This window comes from Chroicocephalus ridibundus, unplaced genomic scaffold (genome assembly GCF_963924245.1).
Source record: "Chroicocephalus ridibundus unplaced genomic scaffold, bChrRid1.1 SCAFFOLD_26, whole genome shotgun sequence".
NCBI lineage: Eukaryota > Metazoa > Chordata > Aves > Charadriiformes > Laridae > Chroicocephalus > Chroicocephalus ridibundus.
In genome coordinates, this window is record NW_026961775.1 from 2,204,219 (window position 1) to 2,226,636 (window position 22,418).

At 55.7% G+C, this 22,418-nt stretch overlaps 1 protein-coding gene across 1 annotated transcript in view; it reads right to left on the reverse strand.

Moving 5' to 3' along the window:
• The window catches only part of LOC134509673 (deleted in malignant brain tumors 1 protein-like), a gene marked incomplete at its 5' end in the record, with an annotated part of 326,916 nt that extends 304,832 nt beyond the window's left edge, over positions 1–22,084 (reverse strand). Inside the window, 2 exon segments of the mRNA XM_063322254.1 lie at positions 21,178–21,492; positions 21,850–22,084. Of these exon segments, the coding sequence (XP_063178324.1) occupies positions 21,178–21,492; positions 21,850–22,084 (550 nt within the window).
• Positions 22,085–22,418: the final 334 nt, after the last annotated feature.

Below are 22,418 nucleotides of genomic sequence, written 5' to 3' on the forward strand. Positions count from 1 at the left end.
GTGCTCCCAGTGCAGTCCCAGTGCTCCCAGTATGAACTCCTGACTCCCCCCAGTGCTCCCAGTGCGGTCCCAGTGCTCCCGGTCTGACTCCCTGACTTCCCCCAGTGCTCCCAGTACGATACCAGTGTTCCCAGGATGACCACCTGACGCCCCCCAGTGCTCCCGGTACGATCCCAGTGTTCCCAGTATGAACTGTTTATTCCCCCCAGTGCTCCCAGTTGGGTCCCAGTGCTCCCAGTATGACATCGAGACTCCCCCCAGTGCTCCCACTGTGGTCCCAGTGCTCCCAGTATGACTCCTTGACTTCTCCCAGTGCTCCCAGTGCTATCCCAGTGCTCCCAGTATGACCCTCTGACTCTCCCCATTACTCCCAGTGCGGTCCCAGTGCTCCCAGTAGGATCCGTGACAGCCCCCAGTTCTCCCAGTGTGGTCCCAGTGCGCCCAGTATGACTCCCTGACTCCCCCCAGTGCTCCCAATGCAACCCCCTGACTCCCCCCAGCGCTCCCAGTGCAGTCCCAGTGCTCCCAGTATGAACCCGTGACTCCCCCCAGTGCTCCCAGTGTGGTCCCAGTGCTCCCAGTATGACTCCCTGACTCCTCCCAGTGCTCCCAGTGCGGTCCCAGTGCTCCCAGTATGACCCTCTGACTCCCCCCTGTGCTCCCAGTCAGGTGCCAGTGCTCCCAGTATGACCCCCTGACTCCCCCGACTGCTCCCAGTGTTTCCCAGTGCTCCCAGTATGACCCCCTGACGTCCGCCAGTGCTCTCAGTGCGGTCCCAGTGCTCCCAGTATGACCCCCTGACTCCCCCCAGTGCTCCCAGTGCGGTCCCAGTGCTCCCAGTATGACCCCCTGACTCGCCCCCGTGCTCCCAGTGCTTTCCCAGTGCTCCCAGTATTACCTCCTGAGTCCTGCCAGTGCCTCCAGTGCTATTCCAGTGCTCCCAGTAAGACACCCTGATTCCCCCAAGTGCACCCAATGCAGTCCCAGTGCTCCCAGTATGAAACCGTGAGAACTACCTGTCCTCCCAGTGCGGTCCCAGTGCTCCCAGTATGACCCCCTGACTCCCCGCAGTGCTCCCAGTGCGATCCAAGTGCTCCCAGTATAACTCTCTAGTTCCCCCCCTTCTCCTGTCATGATCCCAGTGCTCCCAGTATGACCGCCTGACTCCCCCCAGTGCTCCCAGTGCGATCCAAGTGCTCCCAATATAACTCTCTAGTTCCCCCCCTTCTCCTGTCATGATCCCAGTGCTCCCAGTATGACCCCCTGTCTCCCCCCAGTCCTCCCAGTGCGGTCCCAGTGGTCCCATTGCAAACCCCTGACTCCCCCCAGAGCTCCCAGTGCGGTCCCAGTGATCCAAGTATGACCCCCTGACTCCCCCCAGTGCTCCCAGTGCGGTCCCAGAGGTCCCAGTATGAACCTCTGTCTCCCCCCAGTGCTCCCCGTGCTATCTCAGTGCTCCCAGTATGAATTCCCTACTCCCTGCAGTGCTCCAAGTGAGGTCCCAGTGCTCCCAGTATGATACCGTGACACTCCCCAGTGCTCCCAGTGCGGTCCCAGTACTCCCAGTATGACTACTGTACTCCCTCCAGTGCTCCCAGTGCGGTCCCAGTGCTCCCAGTATGACCCCCTGAATCCCTGGTAACTCCCTGAGTTCTCATGGCTCATTGAGAGGCTTTGAACTGGATTTGAAGGGGGGTGGGGACGGTCCTGGGCTTGCTGGGGAGCTGCCAGGGCGCAGTTGCTCAGCGCTCGTGGGCCAGTGTGCCAGTATTTCTGGTAGCCAGAAGGCACAGCACATCTCAAGGGTCACAACTACACACACGACTCCCTCTCTGAAATGCTGAGACACCAGTGCACGCGGCGTGGGGAATGAGCAGGAAGAGCTGGAGATCTGTGCGCGGTCGCAGGGCCACGATCTCATTGCAGTCACTGAGACGTGGTGGGACAGCGCGCGTGACTGGAATGCTGTCATGGGTGGCTACGTCCTTTCCCGGAAAGACAGGCCAGCGAGGCGTGGTGGTGGAGTTGCACTCCATGGGAGAGAGCATTTCGAATGCATCGGGCTCTCACTAGGGGCGGATGAAGAGAGGGTCGAGAGCTTATGGGTGAGGATTAAGGGGCAGGCAAATATGAGGGACACTGTTGTGGGTGTTTATCACAGGCCACCTGATTAGGATGGGGAAGCTGATGAGGCTTTCTAGAGACAGCTGGAGGTAGCCTCGCAATCGCAGGCCTTGGTTCTCATGGGGGACTTCGATCACCCCGATATCTGCTGGGCAGACCACGCAGCCAGGCACACACAGTCCAGGAGGCTCCTCCAGTGCATTGATGACAACTTCTTGACACAGGTGGTGGAGAGGAGCACTCCTGGACCTGGTACTGACAAACACAGAGGGACTGGTGGGGGACATTAAGGTTGGGGGCACCCTAGGTTGTAGTGATCATGAAATGATGGAGTTCAGGATCATGGGTACTACGCACAAAACAACAAGAAGTAAAATTACAGCCTTGGATTTCAGGAGGGCTAACTTTGACCTCTTCAAGAAACTGCTTGGAGAGATCCCGTGGGCTAGGGCTCTGGAAGGCAAAGGGGCTCAAGAGAGCTGGTTGGTATTCAAAGACCACTTCCTCCAAGCTCAGGATCGGTGCTTCCCGAAGAGAAAGAAATCGGCCAAGGGACACAGGAGACCTGCATGGTTGAGCAGGGAGCTTCAGAAAAAGCTCAAGTGGAAGAAGGAAGTCTACAATACGTGGAAGAAGGGACTGACCCCTTGGGAGGATTACAGGAATGCTGCCAGAGCGTGCAGGGATGAAACAAGGAAAGCCAAGGCCGCCTTGGAATTAAACCTGGCCAGGGATGTCAAGCTCAACAGGAAGGGCTTCTACGAGTATATTGGAAGCAAAAGGAAGAGCAGAGAAGTTGTGGGCCCACTGTTGAATGAGACAGGAGCCATGGGGACAGAGGATGCGGAGAAGGTGGAGTTACTGAATGCCTTCTTTGCTTCGGTCTTGACTGCTCGGCTCAGCCCTCAGGAGTCCCAGGCATTGGGGGAAGTAACGGGGAAAGAAGACGACTTCCCTTGAGGTTGAGGAGGATCGAGTGAGGGATCAATTAGATCAATCAGATATTCACAAGTCCATGGGCCCCGATGGGATGCCCCCGAGAGTGCCGAGGGAGCTGGCAGAAGTCATTGCTGGGCCGCTCTCCACCATCTTTGAAAGGTCCCGGAGAACAGGCGAGGTGCCTGAGGACTGGAGGAAAGCCAACGTCCCTCCAGTCTTCAAAAAAGGCAAGAAGGAAGAGCCGGGGAACTACAGGCCGGTCAGCCTCACCTCCATCCCTGGAAAGATGATGGAACAGCTTGTTCTGGGCATCATCTCAAGGCATGTGGAGGAAAAGAAATCTATCAGAAGTACTCAACATGGATTCACCAAGGGGAAATCCTGTGTGACTAACCCGATAGCCTTCTGTGATGGCGTGACTGGATGGATAGATGAGGGGAGGGCAGTGGATGGTGTCTACCTTGACTTCAGCAAGGCTTTCAACACCGTCTCCCACAGCATCCTCATAGGGAAGCTTAGGAAGAGCGGGCTTGATGAATGGACAGCAAGGTGGATAGATAACTGGTTGAAAGACAGAGCTCAGAGGGTCGTGATTAGGGGCACAGAGTCTAGTTGGAGGTCAGTGAGGAGTGGTGTTCCCCAGGGGTCAGTACTGTCTCCAGTCCTCTTCAATATCTTCATCAACGACCTGGATGAGGGGACAAAGTGCACCCTCAACAAGTTCACTGATGACACAAAGCTGGGGGGGTTGGCTGACACACCAGAAGGCTGTGCCACCATCCAGAGGGACCTGGGCAGGCTGGAGAGTTGGGCAGAGAGAAACCTTATGAAATTCAACCAGGGCAAGTGTAGGGTGCTGCACCTCGGGAGGACTAACCCCGTGCACCAGGACAGGTTGGGGGCTGACCTGCTAGAGAGCAGCTCTGTGGAAAGAGACCTGGGAGTCCTGGGGGACAACCGGATGACCATGAGCCAGCAATGTGCCCTTGTGGCCAAGACAACCAATGGCATCCTGGGGTGCATCAAGAAGAGTGTGGCCAGCAGGTGGAGGGAGGTCATCCTCCCCCTCTACTCTGCCTTGGTGAGGCCGCATCTGGAGCACTGTGTCCAGTTCTGGGCTTCCCAGATCAAGAAGGAGAGGGAACTGCTGGAGAGGGTGCAGCAGAGAGCTACCAAGGTTAGTTTGCAGCAACAGAAAAGGCTGCTCCGCAACACCTCCTCCCTGGGCCTCCACCTTGGCTGTGCCCCGTATTAGCTCCAAGGTGGAGACGGTCTTGAGTGGTCAAACTCCAATGGCTCATGCTCTGTGCTCAGGTTCACCTCCAAAGGGGGTGCAGAGAGAAAGCTCAGGTTGGAGGTTCATGGGAAGGTTAGAAGGCCTGTGTCCTGTCACTGCACTGCAGATGTCTATGTTGGTACAGTTTAACGTGACACGAACAACGGATGAGTGTGTCTGAGCAAGGCAGCCTTGCGTGGCTCTATCGCCAATAGCACAAATGACCCTTCCAGAAGAGAGCATCTCCTGCCCTCCTGTGAGGCTCACGCAGCCCTTGATTTCTTACTCTGCAGCTCTACGCATGGGTCGAGCCCTACCGTTCAGCAGTTCTTCACCCACTGCACCCTCCACCTGCTCATCTCCAAGTTGGGCAACTTGTCCGGAAGGATACTTTGAGGGACACTGTCAAAAGCTTTACTAAAATCCAGCAAAACTACATCCACCACCTTCCCTTCATCCACTAGGCAGGTGACCTTATTGTGGTTCGTGGTGAATGGCCTGTTCCCCTTAGTGTTAACTCCTTCTCCCAGGTGGGCGTTAGGGCTCTAGATGGCCCCCAGTTCAGGCTTGGCTGTTCGCTCTCCAGGAAGGGCACTCTGTGGAGACTGCAGCAATACTGAGAGAGTTTCCCAGCAAAGTCCAAGATAACAGGAGGAGGAGAAAGCCCAAGCTCTGACTCCATGAAGAGAAACTGGAGGTCCTGGAGATAATCTGGCCAAAGATTCCCTGTGACAGGGGAATCCCTTCCCACCACTACCACTGGAGGGATCTCCATGGACATTTCCGGCATTGCTAGAGGGCCAAAATACCCAAAGAAAGTCCTTTTGTGCCCATGCCCTGCCCTCCTGTCTGGCCTGCCTGGTCACCGAGGGTGAGGCCAAGCTTATCCCAGTGCTTGACCCAGCCATGAGACTTCTCTTGCCTATCACCAGCAGAGACAGATGACAGAATGGAAGGGTTTGGAAGGGTCCTTCCGAGATCATCTAGTCCAACCCCGTGCCAAAGCACAATCAACAGCCAAGCCATTTTCCTACTTCTGGCCTGTGAGGTTCTCAGACAGAATTGACTTCAGGCACCTTCACAGACACCTGCCTCTTACTCACCTGTGAGGTTCTGAGGCACAGCTGGCATATAAGTAGCTGCCCCACCATCACCCACCTTGTCACCTACAAGCTCATCTGATACACGTCATCTCACATTTTGTCTTCCAATGTCAGGCGACTGCTCCAGGACCTCACAGGCTCTGCATCCACTCTGCCTCTGGGGGAAAAACAGCTTAGAGAGAGGTTTGGAGGGCAAGGGAAGGTTAGGGGTTCCGAGGGAGGCCGCTAGGGCTTTTGGATTAGGGGTTTCTGTTACCAGTTTTCTTCCATGCGAACCAAAAACTCTGGTCAGAGTTTCTGCTTCATGATCAGGGTGGGGGTGGGGGTCATGGTGAGGCTCAAAATGAAGGTTTGGGATTGTTCTTAGGGCTTCTTGTAATTGATCTGAGTCCTGCTCAGCTTTGTGGGTTAGGGGGTTGGGTTAGGGCTAGAGGCTTAGGGTTAGGCCAGAGTTAAGGCACTGCAAGAGCATGAACCAAGTGCTGTCCCTCCCACACGTTTCTCCCTTCACCTATCCCATGCTTCCTTCTCTCTTTGATGAAACTCTCAGGCATGTTGAGCACTTCACAACGCTGCTCCTCACACGCAGCTTCCTCCACCATTAATGACATCACAATCTACTCACCAGCAATGGCACCTTTGCCTTCATCTTCCTCTTGCCTGCCCCTAACATCTCATCATCTCCCTGGCCTTTCCCTCCAGAACTTCACAATCCCTGCCCTCCTTCTGCATCCTGGGAAACATGAGTAACACTTAGGGGAGGGGTTGGAGATGAAAGGGGGTTGAGGGACAGGATTAGGGAGCTGGCTTTGGGTTTAGGCGTGAGGCATCTGATGAGGGTTTCAGCTTTGGCATTCATGTTCAGGGAAGGGCCACAGATGAGAGCTGCAGGTGAGGGATTAGGGTTGGGGTCCAGGCAAAGTCTCAGTGTGAGCTGGGCAGTGCTGGGTCAGAGGGGAAGGGTGTGTAGCCACTTTGCATGTTTCTGCCCTCGTGATGACCAGGGGGAAACCTCAGCTGCTGATGACCAAAGGCATCATCATTCTACTGAGCTTCCAAAAATCAAATGACACACACACACACAAACACAAGGCTTACAAGAGAGCTTTTTAAATTGAATTGCACCCACACAAACAGATACAGAGGTTAACCTATATAATGAAGATGTTTCTCTTTTTGCAAAAAGTAGTACATTCCTGGTACCAAACGATCCTGGTCACCTGGAGAAATCCAATAGTAGTGAATGACTCACTCTTTTCCTTCGTCTGCATTTGTCAGCAGATGATCTCTGAAATCCTTGTGAAATCTACTCTGAAATCCAATCTTCAAAAGCCTTGTGAAATCTACTTTTGAAATCCTTGCAAAACCTACACTTTGATATCCTTGGAAAATCCACACTTTAATATCTTCATATCCTCTTATCCTCATGCACGCTTTGATAGCCTGATACCCTCGATACCTTGGGGCACCCACAACTTCTCTGGAAAACTTGTTCCACCATCTCACAACCCTTTTCATAAAAAAATTCTTCCTTAAGCCTATTCTAAATCTACTCTTTTTCTGGTTAAAACTGTTGCCTTTTATCCTGTCACTGCAGGCCTTGATAAACAGTCCCTATCTTACGTATAACTCCCCTTTAAACTGTATAAACTGTCGTATGTCTCAGGTGAACCTTGCCATGTTTGAATGTTTAAATAAGTCGCTGTGGTGGTTATAGCAAATTTTGTTAAATCATTTTGATAATTGCCAGGTGATTAATGTTAACATCATACAACTTAACCCTGTGTTAATAAACCTGAAATTGCTGCCACGTCAAAGTTGGGCAGGATCCCAAATCAACATTCACAACGAGACTGGACATGAGGAGAAAGAAATGTCCCATGAAGGACAGTGCTGTGACTCCTGAGGTCACTCAGAGGGAGCCTGGATCAGCGCAACGCTGGGTGTTCCAAGGAACAGGCAGGGAGGAAGACGAGCTGTCAGGAAAGGCGAGGAGATGCCCCAGTGGGACCAAGGGGAGGAAAGAGGTTGGGTGTCCACAGCCTGCAGGTCTTTGCCCCCTTGGCTGTGGCTGTTGTCTTTGCTACCAAGGCCTGAAAGGAGACACCTTAATCTCACGGAACCGGGGCCTCACTGCTTCCTCGCACCCCCAGGGAGGCCGGGAGGTGTGGTGCCGTTGTCCTTCACTCAGCATTGCCTACCCCACACCTCACTGCCCCGGGAGGAGCCCTGAGCCAGTGTGAGGGACAGGATCCCCCTTCCCAGGGCTGGCCGCTTCGCAGGATAAAATACATCAAGGCTTTACTCAGCATCAGCTCCACCTGCACAGTGCCTTTGCCTCCCTGTAATCACAGCCTCCAGTTGCCTGCTCGAACAAATCCATGGGGAGGCTTGGTCTGTCATGGCCCTCAGTGGGGACAATTAATGCTCCAAGACACTTTGGCGTTTGCTTCGGACTTGAATTCCTGCACAGGCTGTTCAAGCTCCTCTCAGTATCTGGCATTCCTGGGCTCAGCAGCAAATGCCCCATGGGGCTCGTTAAAGTGCAGAAAGCCCTAAGGAGCCACAGCTCTTCCATGATTTTCTTCAGGGCTTCTAGCCTGGTACAGCTCAGTGGAGACGTCTCAGGAGTCTACTTAAAGTGGAAGGTTTCAAGAAGCACTTAATAAAAAGGTAATTTTTCGTTTTGAAAGGGCTTTTCATTAGTCTTTTTATTTTTCCAGAGGAAATGCTTGCAGCTTTCTCCAACTGATACTGAACCAGAGGGTCTCCTAAGGAGGACCGGAGAGGTGGCAACTGCCATCTCCTCGAGGTCCCCCACTGTACAGACAACTTGCCCCCCCACCTCCTCCTCCCCACCGTTTCTCTTGGGGCTGCCTGGGACTTGCATTCTTTTCCTACATCAGACTTGTGCGCTGAGTCTGCAGCTGAATGTTCACAGCTCCTTTGCACCAATTCCTGCCCGATTCCCCCGCAGACTTGGCTGTAAATAGACAAGGGATTCTTATTCAATTTGAACAGCCAGAAGGAAGAAATGATACCAATTAATTAAAGAAACCCAATGCATTCCTCCACTATATGCCAAGTCCAAGCCTCCAATAAGCTCCACCTTCCTCAAACCATCAACATAAAAGAAATACGTTGGAGAGATTGATAGGAAATTCTAAATATACGCACAGTTAGTGAGTTGGCTAAAGAGACAGTGTGGCAGATTAAGTAAACTTTGCCTTATTCTTGGCCAAATTTCCATCCCAGAGCCTTGTCACCAACTCATGTCTGTAGCGATGTGCCTGCCCATGTGACATTATGTGCTTGTTAAACAAAACTTTTCTTCTCCAGCAAACTCTAGCAAAACTCTTCCTTGGAGACAGTCTCTCCTCAAAGTCCCCTTGCAACCATACGGTGAATTGAGATGCTAGAATAAACTCATTACAGTTCCTTCACGTTAACAAGCTCCCAGGGGAAAGTCACGCAGTGTGGAGGGCCCTGGCAGGAATAAAGAGCCTTGGAGGTTCAGCAGGGTCTGCTGAGGGCTGTGGGTGACGAAGCTGCTTCAGGAAATGGAAGCGTGCCTCCCTGGGGGCTGATTGGAGCAGAAAACCAGAGGCAGTGATTTCAGGGTGACAAAGAAAGGAGGCAGAGACATCCTGTGTGCTGTAGCCCCCTGGATGTGCCCCGCCAAGCCAGGGGGCCCAGTGCTAATCCCCAGCTCATTGCAATGGGGATGCTTTTGGCCATCACCACATGAGCTTTCCCTCTGCTCACCACCAGGGCCCATACACGCTGAGTGCCTTCCACACTCTTGCCCCTCAGACTCGGCACGACGCAGCTCCCCCTAAGCCTTTGCCTGGACCCTAACCCTAATCCCTCACCTGCAGCTCTCATCTGTAGCCCTTCCCTGAACACTAACGCCAAAGCTGAAACCCTCACCACATGCCTCACGCCTAAACCTGTTAGAGCGGGTCAAGAGATGGATTACCAACAATCATTGGAGGGCCGGAAGACCTCTCCTAGGAAGAAAAGCTGAGAGAGTTGAAGTTGTTGAGCCTGGAAACAAAAAAGCTCCAAGGAGACTTTCTTTCAGCCTTTCAATGCATGAGGGAGGCTTATAAGAGAGAGAGAGAGAGAGATTTTACCAGGGCCAGTAATGACAGGACAAGGGGCAATGGCTTTACACTGAAAGAGGGTAGATTTAGACTGGACATAGGGAGGAAATTTTTCACAATGAGGGCGGTGAGACAATGGAAAAGGTTGACCAGAGAAGCTGTGGATTCCCCATCATGGGAGGTATTCAGGGTCAGGTACGGCGGGGCTTTGAGCATCCTGATTGAGTCGCAGATGTCCCTAAAAAACAGGGATTGGACTAGATGACCTTTCAAGGTCCCTTCAAACCCAAACCATTCTCGGATACTATGAGGGCAGACGTGGCTACACCAGTGCTGAGTCAAGGGGGACAATAACTCCCCTTCTTTGGATGGCCAGTCCTACTAACACCACCCCATATGCTGCTGGCCTTAATGGTGCTGAGCCTTTGTCAGAGGCTCATATGGCATCCCTCAAAATGCTCAGGCCTCTCTCCTCAGACTCACTCCTCACCTCGTCCTGTCCCACTTTGCCCCTTCTTGAAAAGCTTGAGGAGGTTTCTGTTGTCCACGTCCCCAGGTGTCTCAAGGTCCCTGTGCACTGAAGCTCCAGAACGTCAGCATTTAAATTGCATGTGCAGATGGCTCATGCTGAGTCGTGGTTCCTCTAACAAGACAACTTGAGTAGCTGTAGGACAGCAGAGGTAAGAAAAGGGTTTACTAGTGTCATGGACGTCATGATGAAGGTGGAAAGTGCCACTGTAACGAACTCAGAAACACCAAGGGAAGGGCCAACAAGGAAACGGTGAAAAAGATTTGGCTCTTTGTATGGGAGGAGATGAGGATGATCCAAGAGAAGAACTTGAGAGAGGAAGAAGAGTGGAAAAGGGAACGAAACGTTTATAGAATCATAGAATTGGCTTGGTTGGGAGGGACCTTTCAGATCACCTACTCCAACCATCAACATACCTCTGACAAAAGCCATCACTACACCATATCTCTAAGCACTGTGTCTGCCCGTCTTATATTATTGTTCCGTGGCCTTGCCTTGTGACGAATAGCAGATATGGGAACGAGATAGTACTACAGAAAAGATAAGATGCCTACTTGCTTACTACGAAACAGATAAGCGGCCTACTCGCTACCTGAGACAACATTTCATCAAATTTTGATGAAATTTTGTCCTTTGTGCGAACTTTGCTCATTACAACGTACCAAAACACACCTCCATCCCAGAGGCTACCCACCTGGAAGGTGCAACCACTCCTCCTTGAGTACACCAATCATAATAAAAGAATTTATGACTAAAGTCACTCAAACTCCACTTTGAAGATAAAATAAATAGTATAAAAATAGCCCGAGAGTGGGGGGATATCAGGGAAGACACCATCGCGAACAAGTCAGGAGAATTCCATCACTAACTTCTGGGACCAGTCGACTGGCTGAGCCTTTCTTCCCCGCCACAGGGACGCCTTTGGGTAAGACTTAGATCATACCGAGTGTTTCCTCGGGAAACTTAGAAATCTCTCCAGAGAATCTCTCTCCTACATTTATAGCCAGGCTGTATTGTATATAACTTCATTGTGCCTTTTCTATATTTAACAATATCGTTGTTTGCACGTGCTTTGCAGACAGTATATTTATCACCGTCAATCCTATATACCTGTTGTTTAAATAAACTGCGCTGTTTCAGTAGCTGGTCATTTTGGTTTCTCACTGAACGCGACCAAACACTCAAGAGTGGCCGTGCTGGTTCAGGAGCACGACTAGACTGAAGGTGCAGTCCACTATCAGTGTATCCAAATCATAACAGTTTAATACATATTAAACGCGATTGGACTGATAGTGCTGGATTGGGCATCACTCCGAATTTAAACCCAGACGCACCTGGTCCCCCATCTCGGTGAGGAGTGTTAGAACACAAGGGGGTTTACCTTCTGCCAAAACCGCTTTGCCCATTTTCATGCAACAGAAGGGACCTTTCAGATCACCTAGTCCAACCACCAACCTAACTCTTACAAAAACCATCACTAAACCATAGCTCTAAGCACTATGTCTGCCCATTTTTTAAATACCTCCAGAGGTGGTGCCTCAACCACTTTCTGGGCAGCCTGTTCCAATGCTTATTAACCGCTTCAGTGTAAAATTTTTTCCAAATATCCTCAGCCTCCATTTCTCCAGGCTAAACAATCCCAGCTCCCTCAGCCACTCCTCATAAGATTTATCCTCCAAATCCCTCACCAGCTCCTTTGCCCTTCCCTGGACGCGCTCCAGCACCTCAATGTCTTTTTTTGTGGTGAGGGGCCAAAACTGGACACAGTACTCCAGGTGGGGCCTGACCAGTGCCGACTCCAGGGGGACAGTCACGTCCCTACTCCTGTTCACCACACTGTTCCTGATAAAGGCCAGGATGCTGTTGGCCTTCTTGGCCACCTGGGCACACTGCTGGCTCATATTCAGCCGGCAGTTGACCAACACCCCCAGGTAATTTTCTGCAGGGCAGCTCTCCAGCCACAGCGTGTATTGGAGACGATCAAGGGAGTTGGCAAGGCTGAAAGCCCCCAACAGTGCTTATGTCTTTCTCCTCTTGGCTGTGGCTGTTGTCTGTGCCACCAAGGCTACCAGAAGACACCTTATCCTTACAGCACTAGGGCCTTAGTGCCTCCTCTTCCCCACCCGGGAGCCGTCATCCTGTCTTTCTGCCCTTGGCATTGCACGTCCTCCCATCACAATGCCCCAGCAAGAGCCCTGAGCTGTGCTTGTGGGGCAGGATCTCCCTTCCCAGGGGCTGGAGGCCAGGGCTTGGCCCTTTCCCTTCCTCTCACACATTCAGCATTAGCCAGCGTCAGAGACACCTCTCCATTGCCTTTGCCTACCTGCCCTCACTGCCTCCAGTTTTCCCTCGAACGAGCCCCCAGGAGCCTTTGGCAGTAATGGCCCTCAGTGGGACCCATTAACGCTCCAAGAAACTTTCAAAATTACATCTGACGTTGACTTCTGGAGAGGTTTCATCAGCCTCCCCTGTGTCTGAGCTTCATGGGCTCAACACCAAAACCACCAGAGAGGTCAATAAAATGCCTTGGGCTGGTGCTGCTCAGTACAGAAATGGGGGTTGGCTGGGCGGCAGGAATCTGTGTTCGCTGCTCGGGATGGGCATCGGGGGGTAAGCAATTGTGCTGCATCACTCCTGGTTTCCTATATTCTTTTACAATGATTGTTAGTTTCTTTCCCGTTACTGGTCTATCAAACTGTCTCTATCTCAACCCATGAGATTTTTATTCCTTTTTCTCCCTCTTCTACCTATCCCTCTGCAGGGGGTTGAGGGGCAGTGAGTGAGGAGCTGCGTGGTCTTTCCCCCCCAACAAGGCTGAGGAGTGAGCTGGCTCTGCTCATGTCACTGCAGTTTGAGGACAACCAGGAGTTTCCTTGAGGTTTTCCTGCAGGAATATGCTGAGCAGCTCCTCTGCGTTACAAGTGGATTACAGATGAGGTAACTAGTGAATGGCAGAAGCTGTAACCCCTTTCCCCAATCCCCGCTGCTGTGGAGCAGGGATGACTCCTTGGGAGCCCAGAAGCAGAGCTCTGCTCCTCACGGCACACTTGGCCAGCAACAATGAGAGCTCCAACAAGGGCAATGCAGAAAGCTCCTGCAAAAAAGGACACAGGCAAAGTGTGTTTTCGGGGCTTGGGTTTGGAAGGGCAGGCAATGGGAAGAGATTTGCTCAGAGCTGTCCTGACTTGTGAGTGTGCTTTCCTCCTTTGGCAGTACCTCGGGAACAAAGGGATCCGATGTCCAACGGCAGCTCCATCACCCACTTCCTCCTCCTGGCATTCGCAGACACGCGGGAGCTGCAGCTCTTGCACTTCTGGCTCTTCCTGGGCATCTACCTGGCTGCCCTCCTGGGCAATGGCCTCATCATCACTGCCGTAGCCTGTGACCACCGCCTCCACACCCCCATGTACTTCTTCCTCCTCAACCTCGCCCTCCTCGACCTGGGCTGCATCTCCACCACTCTGCCCAAAGCCATGGCCAACTCCCTCTGGGACACCAGGGCCATCTCCTACTCAGGATGTGTTTCCCAGGTCTTTTTCTTTGCCTTCTTGATCTCAGCAGAGTTTTATCTTCTGACCGTCATGTGCTACGACCGCTATGTTGCCATCTGCAAACCCCTGCACTATGGGTCCCTCCTGGGCAGCAGAGCTTGTGTCCACATGGCAGCAGCTGCCTGGGGCAGTGGCTTTCTCTATGCTCTCCTGCACACAGCCAATACATTTTCAATATCTCTCTGTCAAGGGAATGGCCTAAACCAATTTTTCTGTGAAATCCCCCAGATCCTCAAGCTCTCCTGCACAGACTCGGACTACCTCAGGGAAGTTCGGCTTATTGTGTTTGGTGCCTGTTTATTCTTTACATGTTTTGTTTTCATTGTGGTGTCCTATGTGCAGATCTTCAGGGCTGTGCTGAGAATCCCCTCAGAGCAGGGACGGCGCAAAACCTTTTCCACGTGCCTCCCTCACCTGGTCATTGTCTCCCTGTTTATCAGTACTGCTGTAGTTGCCTACCTGAAGCCCTCCTCCATCTCGTCCCCATCCTTAGATCTGGTGCTGTCATTTCTGTACTCGGTGGTGCCTCCAGCAGTGAACCCCCTCATCTACAGCATGAGGAACCAGGAGCTCAAGGGTGCCCTGAGGAAACTGATTGGACATTTTTTCATCAGCCATAGACTGTGTACCTTCCTCTGCAAAGGATTCTCTGTATCTGTTCCGACAAGCATTCACTATTCCTCCCCTCCTCCTTAACTTTTCACCTCTTGCCTGTGACACAAAAAATTTATATAAATGAAGAGTGTGTTTAAATAAAATACATGAACCAGCTAACACTTCTTTTTCTGAGACCCATCAGCAGCAGGGCTGAATAAACGGGAGATGAGAAGACCTTTCTGGCTGCAGCAGCCTGGGGCAGGCTGTCCCGGTGCCACTCTGTCACTGGGGTGGCAGGAGCTGCCTGAGGGTCCCCAGGGCCAGGGCTCTTGTACTGGGCTGGGGAGAGGGGGTGGCACAGAGGGGCTGCAGACCCCTCAGAATATCCTGGGGAGGAGGACACAGGGGCCCACTGACTGCCTTTCCTTGTGCCCAAATGCCCCCCATCTCTGGGGCTGACCCTCCTCTGCCCCCCAGCAGCTGCGGTGCCCTTCAGAGGGGCTGTGGCTGTGGAGTGAGTGCCCAGAGCTCTGCAGCACCCTGGGGCAGGCTCTGCTGTTGGGCCAGCGCAGACTGGGCTGGGATGGAAAGAGGGCAGGGGAGGTGGCAGAGCTTGGAGGGAGCTGGGCTGGGCTGGAAAGTGCCCAGGAGGAAAAATCCTCGGAGTGCAGCTTGTACCGTGTGCCCATGCGGGGTGAGGACTCACACCAGAGTGTTTGTGGTGCAGAGCCAGGGCTTGTGGAATTGGTGTCCGTCTCCAGGGTTTGGTAGTGGTGGGCCTGAAGGCATGGGCCTCTGTGAGAAGAGACCAGGGGCTGCTTCCGTGCCAGACAGAGCTGGTTCCAGACGGCTCCGAAAGAAACCCACCGCTGTCCAAAACTGAGCCCATCAACGAGGATGGTGGAACCTCTGTGAGAGTGTATTTAAGAAAGGACACAAGTGCTCGAGTGGGAGAGGAGTGAGGGAAAAATCAGTGTGAGAAACAGCCCTGAAAACACCAGGGTGAGTGAAGAAGGAGGGAGAGGAGGTGCTCCAGGTGCCAGAGCAGATGGTCTCCTGCAGCCTGTGGAGAATACCACAGTAGAGCAGGTATTTCCCTGCAGCCTAAGGAGAGGAGCAGAGCGGAGGTGGTAATCCCTGCACGTGGTGGAGGACCCAACACTGGAGAGGTTGGATATTTCCTGAAAGAATTTCAGCTTGAGGAGAGACCATGCTGTAGCAGGTTTATCTCGAAAGACTGTAGCCAGTAAGAGGAACCCCATGGGAAAAGTCGTAGAAGGAAGGAGCAGCAGAGAGGAATTGTTATGGACTGCCCAGGACCCCCATTCCCCATCGCCCTGCACTGCTCAGGGGGAAGGAGGGAGAGGAGCTGGGAAGGAAGCAGCAAAGTTCAGCAAGGAAAAAAAGGTGTGGGAGGAGGCTTTCCAGGCGATAAGGTCTTCCATCGGTCCTATGCTTCTTTGACCCTCAGCCTTTGCAGCTGCACATGCCTGGCCTGCCCACTTACCTTCACTCCTGTCCCCTTTGTAGGAGGCCCACACACATCTTGGCACGCCCAGCGTAACGTGGCCTCCACCAAAGTTGGAGCCCACCTGGCCTTGGAGGCAGGGAGGGGCCCGATCCCCTCTGTCCGGGGCTGGGCACAGCTTTTCCCTGGGAACCTCCCTGAGGAGCACTCCTCGTCTGTGTCAGCCTGGGGCCCGGCAGGGGTGGCCCAGGGACAAGGGCTGCTGGGGCAGGGCTGAAGGAGCTCAGCTGGGACAGCGTTAGACTGAAGATCTAAAGGTGCCTGGTTCAGCCCTGGGCTTCAGCAGTGATTTTTCTCCCTCTGCTTTTTGCAGAGCCCGTCTGCCGCCTTCCAGCCTGCCCCAGCCCTGCTTGCTCCTTCACCTCTTGCCAGAGCACTGTCCCTGCCCTGGACCTGCACATCTGCGGCTTAGAAGGAGCCTTCCTCCAGCCCCACAAGTCCCCAGCCTGCCCCTGGGCAGGACTCTCCACTCAGGGCTGCTTTGGGGAGGTCTCCAGCTGTGCCTCCTTCCCTGCTCCACAGGATCGGGATGTGTCCTCTGCGGGGTCTCTGCACGACCCAATTCCTCTCCTCTTCGTCATGCTCAAGGGTGCAGAGTCTGTTCCCCTCCTCAGGCGCCTCCTGCACCTTGTCTTCAGTTCCCAGAGCAGAGGCCACTGGACCCATAGTCCCAGGGAGAGGCACTCCCTGGAGCTGCGGCCTGAATGGCAGCATCCTTCCCCCGGGGACGTGTTGCAGTGAGACCTCTGATGTGCCCAGGACAGCTGACAAAGCCACGCTGAGGATCACCCACCGGAGTGCATGGCCATCAGTATTGTTTAGCCACAAGCTGTCCTGAGCAGAATTTCTTGGCCCCCTTTGCCCCCCTGCTCCAATGACTGGTAACACACCAATATGCTCCTCTCTGGGCATCAGCCCCATGGAGATGGACACCTGCCCTTCACCCCACCTCCAGGGATGCTGTGGGGCAGAGGGGTGCAGGAGGAGGCCCGCTACATGGATGAGGGCGTGAGAGCTTTCTGCCCCCATGTTGCCCCATCGCACACCCTGGGGTGCCATCAGAGCCTGGGGGCACCTCACCCCAGGGAGGGCATGTCCCTCACCCTGTTGTATTTCTCCTCCTGTGCCGCTGTGCACAGATGTGGCACACAGGGGGGTTGCCCTTGCCCTGGGGGGCAGAGGAGGCTCAGGAGTTTTCTCCTCTCCGTTGGCCTTGGAGGGGGCCAGAGCATGGGAGCAGCACCTGCAGCCAGAGCCTCCTTCTGTCCCATCGCTCTTCAGAGACGCTGGAGGGGCAGTGCTCTGCAGTGCAGCCCTGTGCCAGGATCAGGCCCCAGGGGAGAGGCCGTGCGGACTTCCCCCATCTCAGGAGGGCTCAAGTGCTGTTTGCTGCAGAGGGTCCCTGGGCACCCAGGGGACAACGGGGCTGTCCTTGTCACAGACCCCTCATGGGAGGAGAGTGTCTCCTGCTGGGAAGGCTCCAGAGGGTGTAGCTCAGTGGCAGAGCGCCCACTTTGCATGTGGGAGATCCTGGCTTCCATCCCCAGCATCTCCAAGGGGCTTCTTCCCTGAATGCCCAGCCTCAGGGAAAGGCTGGAGCTGGAGCCTCTGGTCCTCTGCAGGCACTGTGGGCCTGCCCTGCCCAGCCAGGGTCTGGCTGTGGGGTGAGGAGGGCTGTGTGCACTGCCTCCTTGGAGCCCCCTCTCAGGAGAGAGGCGGGCAGCTGTGCTGGACCTGAGCTCGGCTCACTGCCCTGCACCACACACCCACCCGAGACATGCCCCTTCCCCACCGCCATGTCTTTGGGCTTCGGTTTCCTCCAGCCACCCTCACGGAGACACTAAAGCACCTGGGCAGGCAAGCACAGCTCTGGCTCAAAGGCTTTTAATAAGACCCAATATGGGGGTCCTGTGTAAAAACAGGGGAATCAAAATCGAGGAAACCCCTGGCAGTTTCTGCGGCCCGTGGGAAAAGGGAGAGGGTTCCCTGGTGCTCACGGCTCTCCCAGCCGCACAGACCTCTCCTCCCTCCTGGCTGCCCCCAGCTGCACTGCAGGGACGGGCTCTCCTGGCCGGGGTCTCAGGGACCGTTGTGCACTGAGCTCCGGTGTCACAGCCTCTGTGTCCTCAGGGGGATGTGCCACAGACACCTCTTCAGCATCGTCATAGCCCGTGCTCTCTGGGGACAGGGACCAGCCATCCCCCTCAGCTCCAGGGGCACCAACACCTCTCTGGGAGAGCAGGTTTGGCCCTGCAAGCAGCAAGGCAGGCCATTGCATGTTCACCCCATGGGGAGCCTCTCCTGGGCTGTACATCACCTTCCTCCCTTCTCCTCACCAGTCCCAAGACGTTCAGCTCCCTCTCCCACCCACGGTACCCCAGAAGAAACTCCTGGGGCAGGTTCCCCCATCCCAGCATGTTGGGCTCTCGTTGTGACAGCGAATCATCCAACACCAGGGATGCTACCCCAGGAACCAGCAGCACTTTCTTTCCCTCTCACCTCCAGGGGTATCCGTGGGTCCAGATCCCTCCTCTGCCACCCTGGGCATTTCCCAGTCTTCCTGCCCAGGGGAAGGATCCTCCCCAGGGTCAGAAACCTCCCTGGCATCCTCATAGCCATCAGCTGGGTCACCTCCAGGCAGGACAGGGACATCTGAAAGGAGAGGAGAGCTGGTGACAGTGAGAAGATGCGTTCTGCAGAGCAGAGGATGGGAGGATGCGCAGGGACGTGGGGCTCTGACATTGGTGTTTGCAGCCCCACAGGAGATCCCACATGTCCTCCCAGCTCCGAGGGTGACGCTCAGTGACACTGCTGTCCATCACATGTCTGCAGGGAGGAAAGATCCACCCCTTCCTGCGCCCATTACCTGGTGCTGGCCATGGACCATCCTCCTCCTCGCTGTCCCCGGGGTAGGGCTGCAGCTTGCTCAGGGACCCCTCTGAATAGGAGCCTGGAGAGAGGCCCAGCGGGTGTTAGGGGAGTGCGCTCTGCTGACCCAGCTTGTGCTCAGTGCTGCTGGGGACGTGGGACCCACAGAGCCACGGCTGCACGGGGACGAGGGCTCAGGACTCACCCTGCTGCCCTGGGACAAAGCCCATCTCCAAGGGCCTGCCAGAGCTGCCCTGGGACAGCCCCTTCCCTCACCCCTCAGGTGTCCCCCAGGGTGCAGGGGCAGGCAGAGAGGGGCTGTCCCCAAATGGGACGCGCAGAGCAGGTGGGGAGAAAGCTTCTCTCCTGGGCCCAGCACATGGGTGCTCCCCACACAGATCCAACAGCCCCACAACCGCATGAACCATGGGTTAGGGGGCTGCAGGGCTCAACCCTGGGTGGCAGCCAGGGGAAAGAGCACTCAATGAGGGCCGCACACCAACCTGAGCCGCTGAACCTTGCCTGCTTCTGCCATGCTGGGCTGGAACCGATCTCCTCGTACACGGCCTCAGGGAAGGGCTCCTGAGCTCCCTCAGAGCCTATGGACAGAGGCAGGGCTGGCCCAGGGATGGTCAGAGAGAGGGTGGGATCCCGCAGAGAGCACACACTCTTGTCCCCCCAGCTCTGCCTCTCCCACTCACTGACACCCCACGGCACCCCTGGCCTTGCCATCAGGCATCTTCCCCTGGGAAGGGACCCACCTCTGCGCCCAGCCTTGTTGCTTTGCACTTGCCCAGCCAGGAGGGCCAGGAGCAGGCAGACAAGGGCTCCCAGGATGATGCACATGATGACGGGCAATGAGACTCTCCCGCTGCCGGTCAGACGGCCCCGCGTGCGATCTGCATGGCAGGAACACAGAAAGGGCAGCACCAGGCCTGGGAGAGGTGAGGGGCCGGCACACCCCAGTCCTGACCCCCATTACATACCGGGTTTCAGGGGATGAGGGATGGGGAAGCTCCCACCTGGCTGGGTGAATGACAGCCCTCCCCAGCCTCCCGCCCCACCGCTACCCCGCTGCCTCCTCCTGGGAGTTTCACAGCCCAGCAAGGAGCCCCTTCCCTCTGACTGTGTGTCACAGCCTGGCCCCAAGAAGACCCAGCGCTGGTGGGGAGGACGGGTTACCTGCTGGAGGGGTTGGTGCTGCCGTCCTGGGTGCATCTGCAGAGGAGGGGAAGGAGAGCTGGGCTGAGAGGGTGGGGGTGCAGGTACCAGGCAGCCTCCTCTCTGACACACCGTGTGTGTGTGTGTGTGCGCACGTGTGCATGTGCAGACATCCCTGCCACATCCCACCCAAATCGCCCCTCCTGCACGACTGGTGAGCATGGCCAGGAAGGAGCGCAGGGCCCAGAGCAGGGACAGAGCCGGCAGCCCGGGAGATGCCCCTGGGGGCTGCAGGGCCCTGCGGGCAGAAGCTGGAGGACACCCAGCCCCACAGAAGCTGCTGCCCACTCGGCAAAAGGCTCTCCTGCTCTGCAGGGATGGCCTTGCTCTCAGGAGCACTGGAGCCATGATGGCAGCCAATGGGGAAAAGGGCTCCCTGTGAGGTGTCGCAGCCCTGCGGCTCACCTGAGTAGTTCACAGCCGCATCCTCCTTATGGCAGCAGGCACCGCTGTCCCCAGGCCGGGCCCAGCAGTCCTGCAGAGATGGCTCTGTCCCCCGGCACTCCACCTGCTCCAGCCAGATGGGGCCGCTCCCCTCCCCAAATGCAGCCTCGGCCAGGGCAGACACCGCAGGGCCACAGCCCAGCTGCCTGCATGCCACCTTGGCATCCCGCATGTCCCAGGAGTCGTCACACACCGTCCCCCAGGAGCCGCGGTGCCACACCTCCACTCGGCCGGAGCACCCCTTCTCCCCTCCCACGGCACGAATCTTCTCCCTGTCTGGAGAAGGCAGAGAGCTCCCAGGGCCGCGGGACAGCAGGCAGAGCCCTGCCAGGCGAGAGGGGCATGCAGAGGAGCAGCTACCTGTGCAGCTCGGGGTGCTGGGGCACGCAGCCATTGGGGCTGGGGGCGTTTCTGGCTGACTCCCTGCAGAGGGAAACGCTGTGGTGAAGGGGCTGCTGCAGGGGGCCGTGCAGCAGAGAGCGGGGCTCAGCTCAGCTCGTGCCACCGACCCATGGCAGCAGCTGAACCCTGGTCCTTCGGGGGACACACACTCGGCAACATGGGGGACCCTGACTGCTTGGCCCCAAAGGGACCCTGGGTCACAGAGCAGCAGGAGGGTGTCCATGGAAGGGACACTCCTCGGAGCCCTGGCTGTTCCCTTCTGGGACTTTGCCTCGAGAAACCTCTGCCTCAACCAGGCGAAGCTGGGAGCCCGGCTGGCACCCGCTGGTGAATGTGTGGGGGCTCCAGGAGAGGAAGTCCCATTTTTGGTACCAGCAGCAGCAGCGTCTGGCTTGGAAACGAAAGGCCCCTGCAGGCCCTGGAATTTGACCATGCCCAGCCAGGAGCAGGAACGCAGGGGATGCTGGTGCCCGGCTAGCTCAGAATTACCCTTGCAGGTGATGTGGGTCTCCTCTCGCAGGTCGTCGCATGATTGCGGGTGCCAGGGAGCGGAGGGACACTGCCAGAAGGAGCTGTTTCTCTCCCCACACTCCACACGGTCCAGCCAGGCCGTGCCAGACAGCCTGCCGTAGGGCCGTTGTGTTTCCAGGGACCCTCTGTCCCCGCAGCCCAGCTCCTTGCATGCCAGCGACACAGTTTCAGGAGTCATGGAGTTGGAGCAAACGCTCCCCCACGTCCCATTGTAGAAAACCTGCAGGCGCCCGGAGCAGTTGGTGCCGTTCTCCAGCCTCAGGGCCGTGAACTCTGGGAGGAAAGGCAGCGAGGGGGAACAGGCTGGGCTGGGGCTGGGGGAGCAGGGACACCCCTGCACCCGCCAGGCCCTCAGACAGGCAAAGGCACGTCCAGCAAGTCCCCCTTGCACCCACGGACAGAGAAATGTCCCTGATGGACAGACACCCCTGCCCTCCCTGCTGCCCGTCAGGGACAGCGGAGCGCCCCAGGGACCCCCGGTGGGACTGAGGGCACCCCTGCATGGGTGTCCCCACGATGGCCTTTGTCAGGGGCTCAGAGCTGGCCAGGAACTGCCTCGGCCATGTCCGGCTCTCCCCTCTTCCCGGCCTGCCTGGGCACTGGGCTCCCACCACAGCTCCCGGCACACACCTGAGCAGACGACTCCTGCGTCCTCTTTGTGCCCGCAGTCGTGCTGCCCCCAGGACCCTGCCAGGCAGTCCCAGAGAGCAGCTTTGGCCCCGGAGCAGTTCACGCTCTCCAGCCAGATCTGAGCGGAGCCTTCCCCGAAGCGAGCGGAGCCAACCGCCTCCAGCGCCCCTCCGCAGCCCAGCTGGTGGCAAACGACGGCAGCATCAGACAGGTCCTAGCCGTCATCGCAGACGCTCCCCCAACCCTTCCATTGAAGAACATCACAGAAAGAGGTACTGGCATTGCAAGAATATGAATTCAAATGATCCTTGCTTTAAGAAGAGGGAAGTAGCACCAGGAAGAGTCAAAGAAAGCAGTGAAAAGGAGAAAAGGACAAGGAAGGCCGATTAGGAGAGACTATCAACCTAGTTTAGCAGTCTCCTCTCTGGCCACAAGACCCCTCTGTCTTCACAACAGCGATACTTCTTAATTGACACAAAGTTTAGCAAGTAATTAATAAGTAAATTAAATCTGATCTCAGCTGCCTACTCCCTCTCATCATGCACCCCCTAAGGAAGTCAAAACTGTGC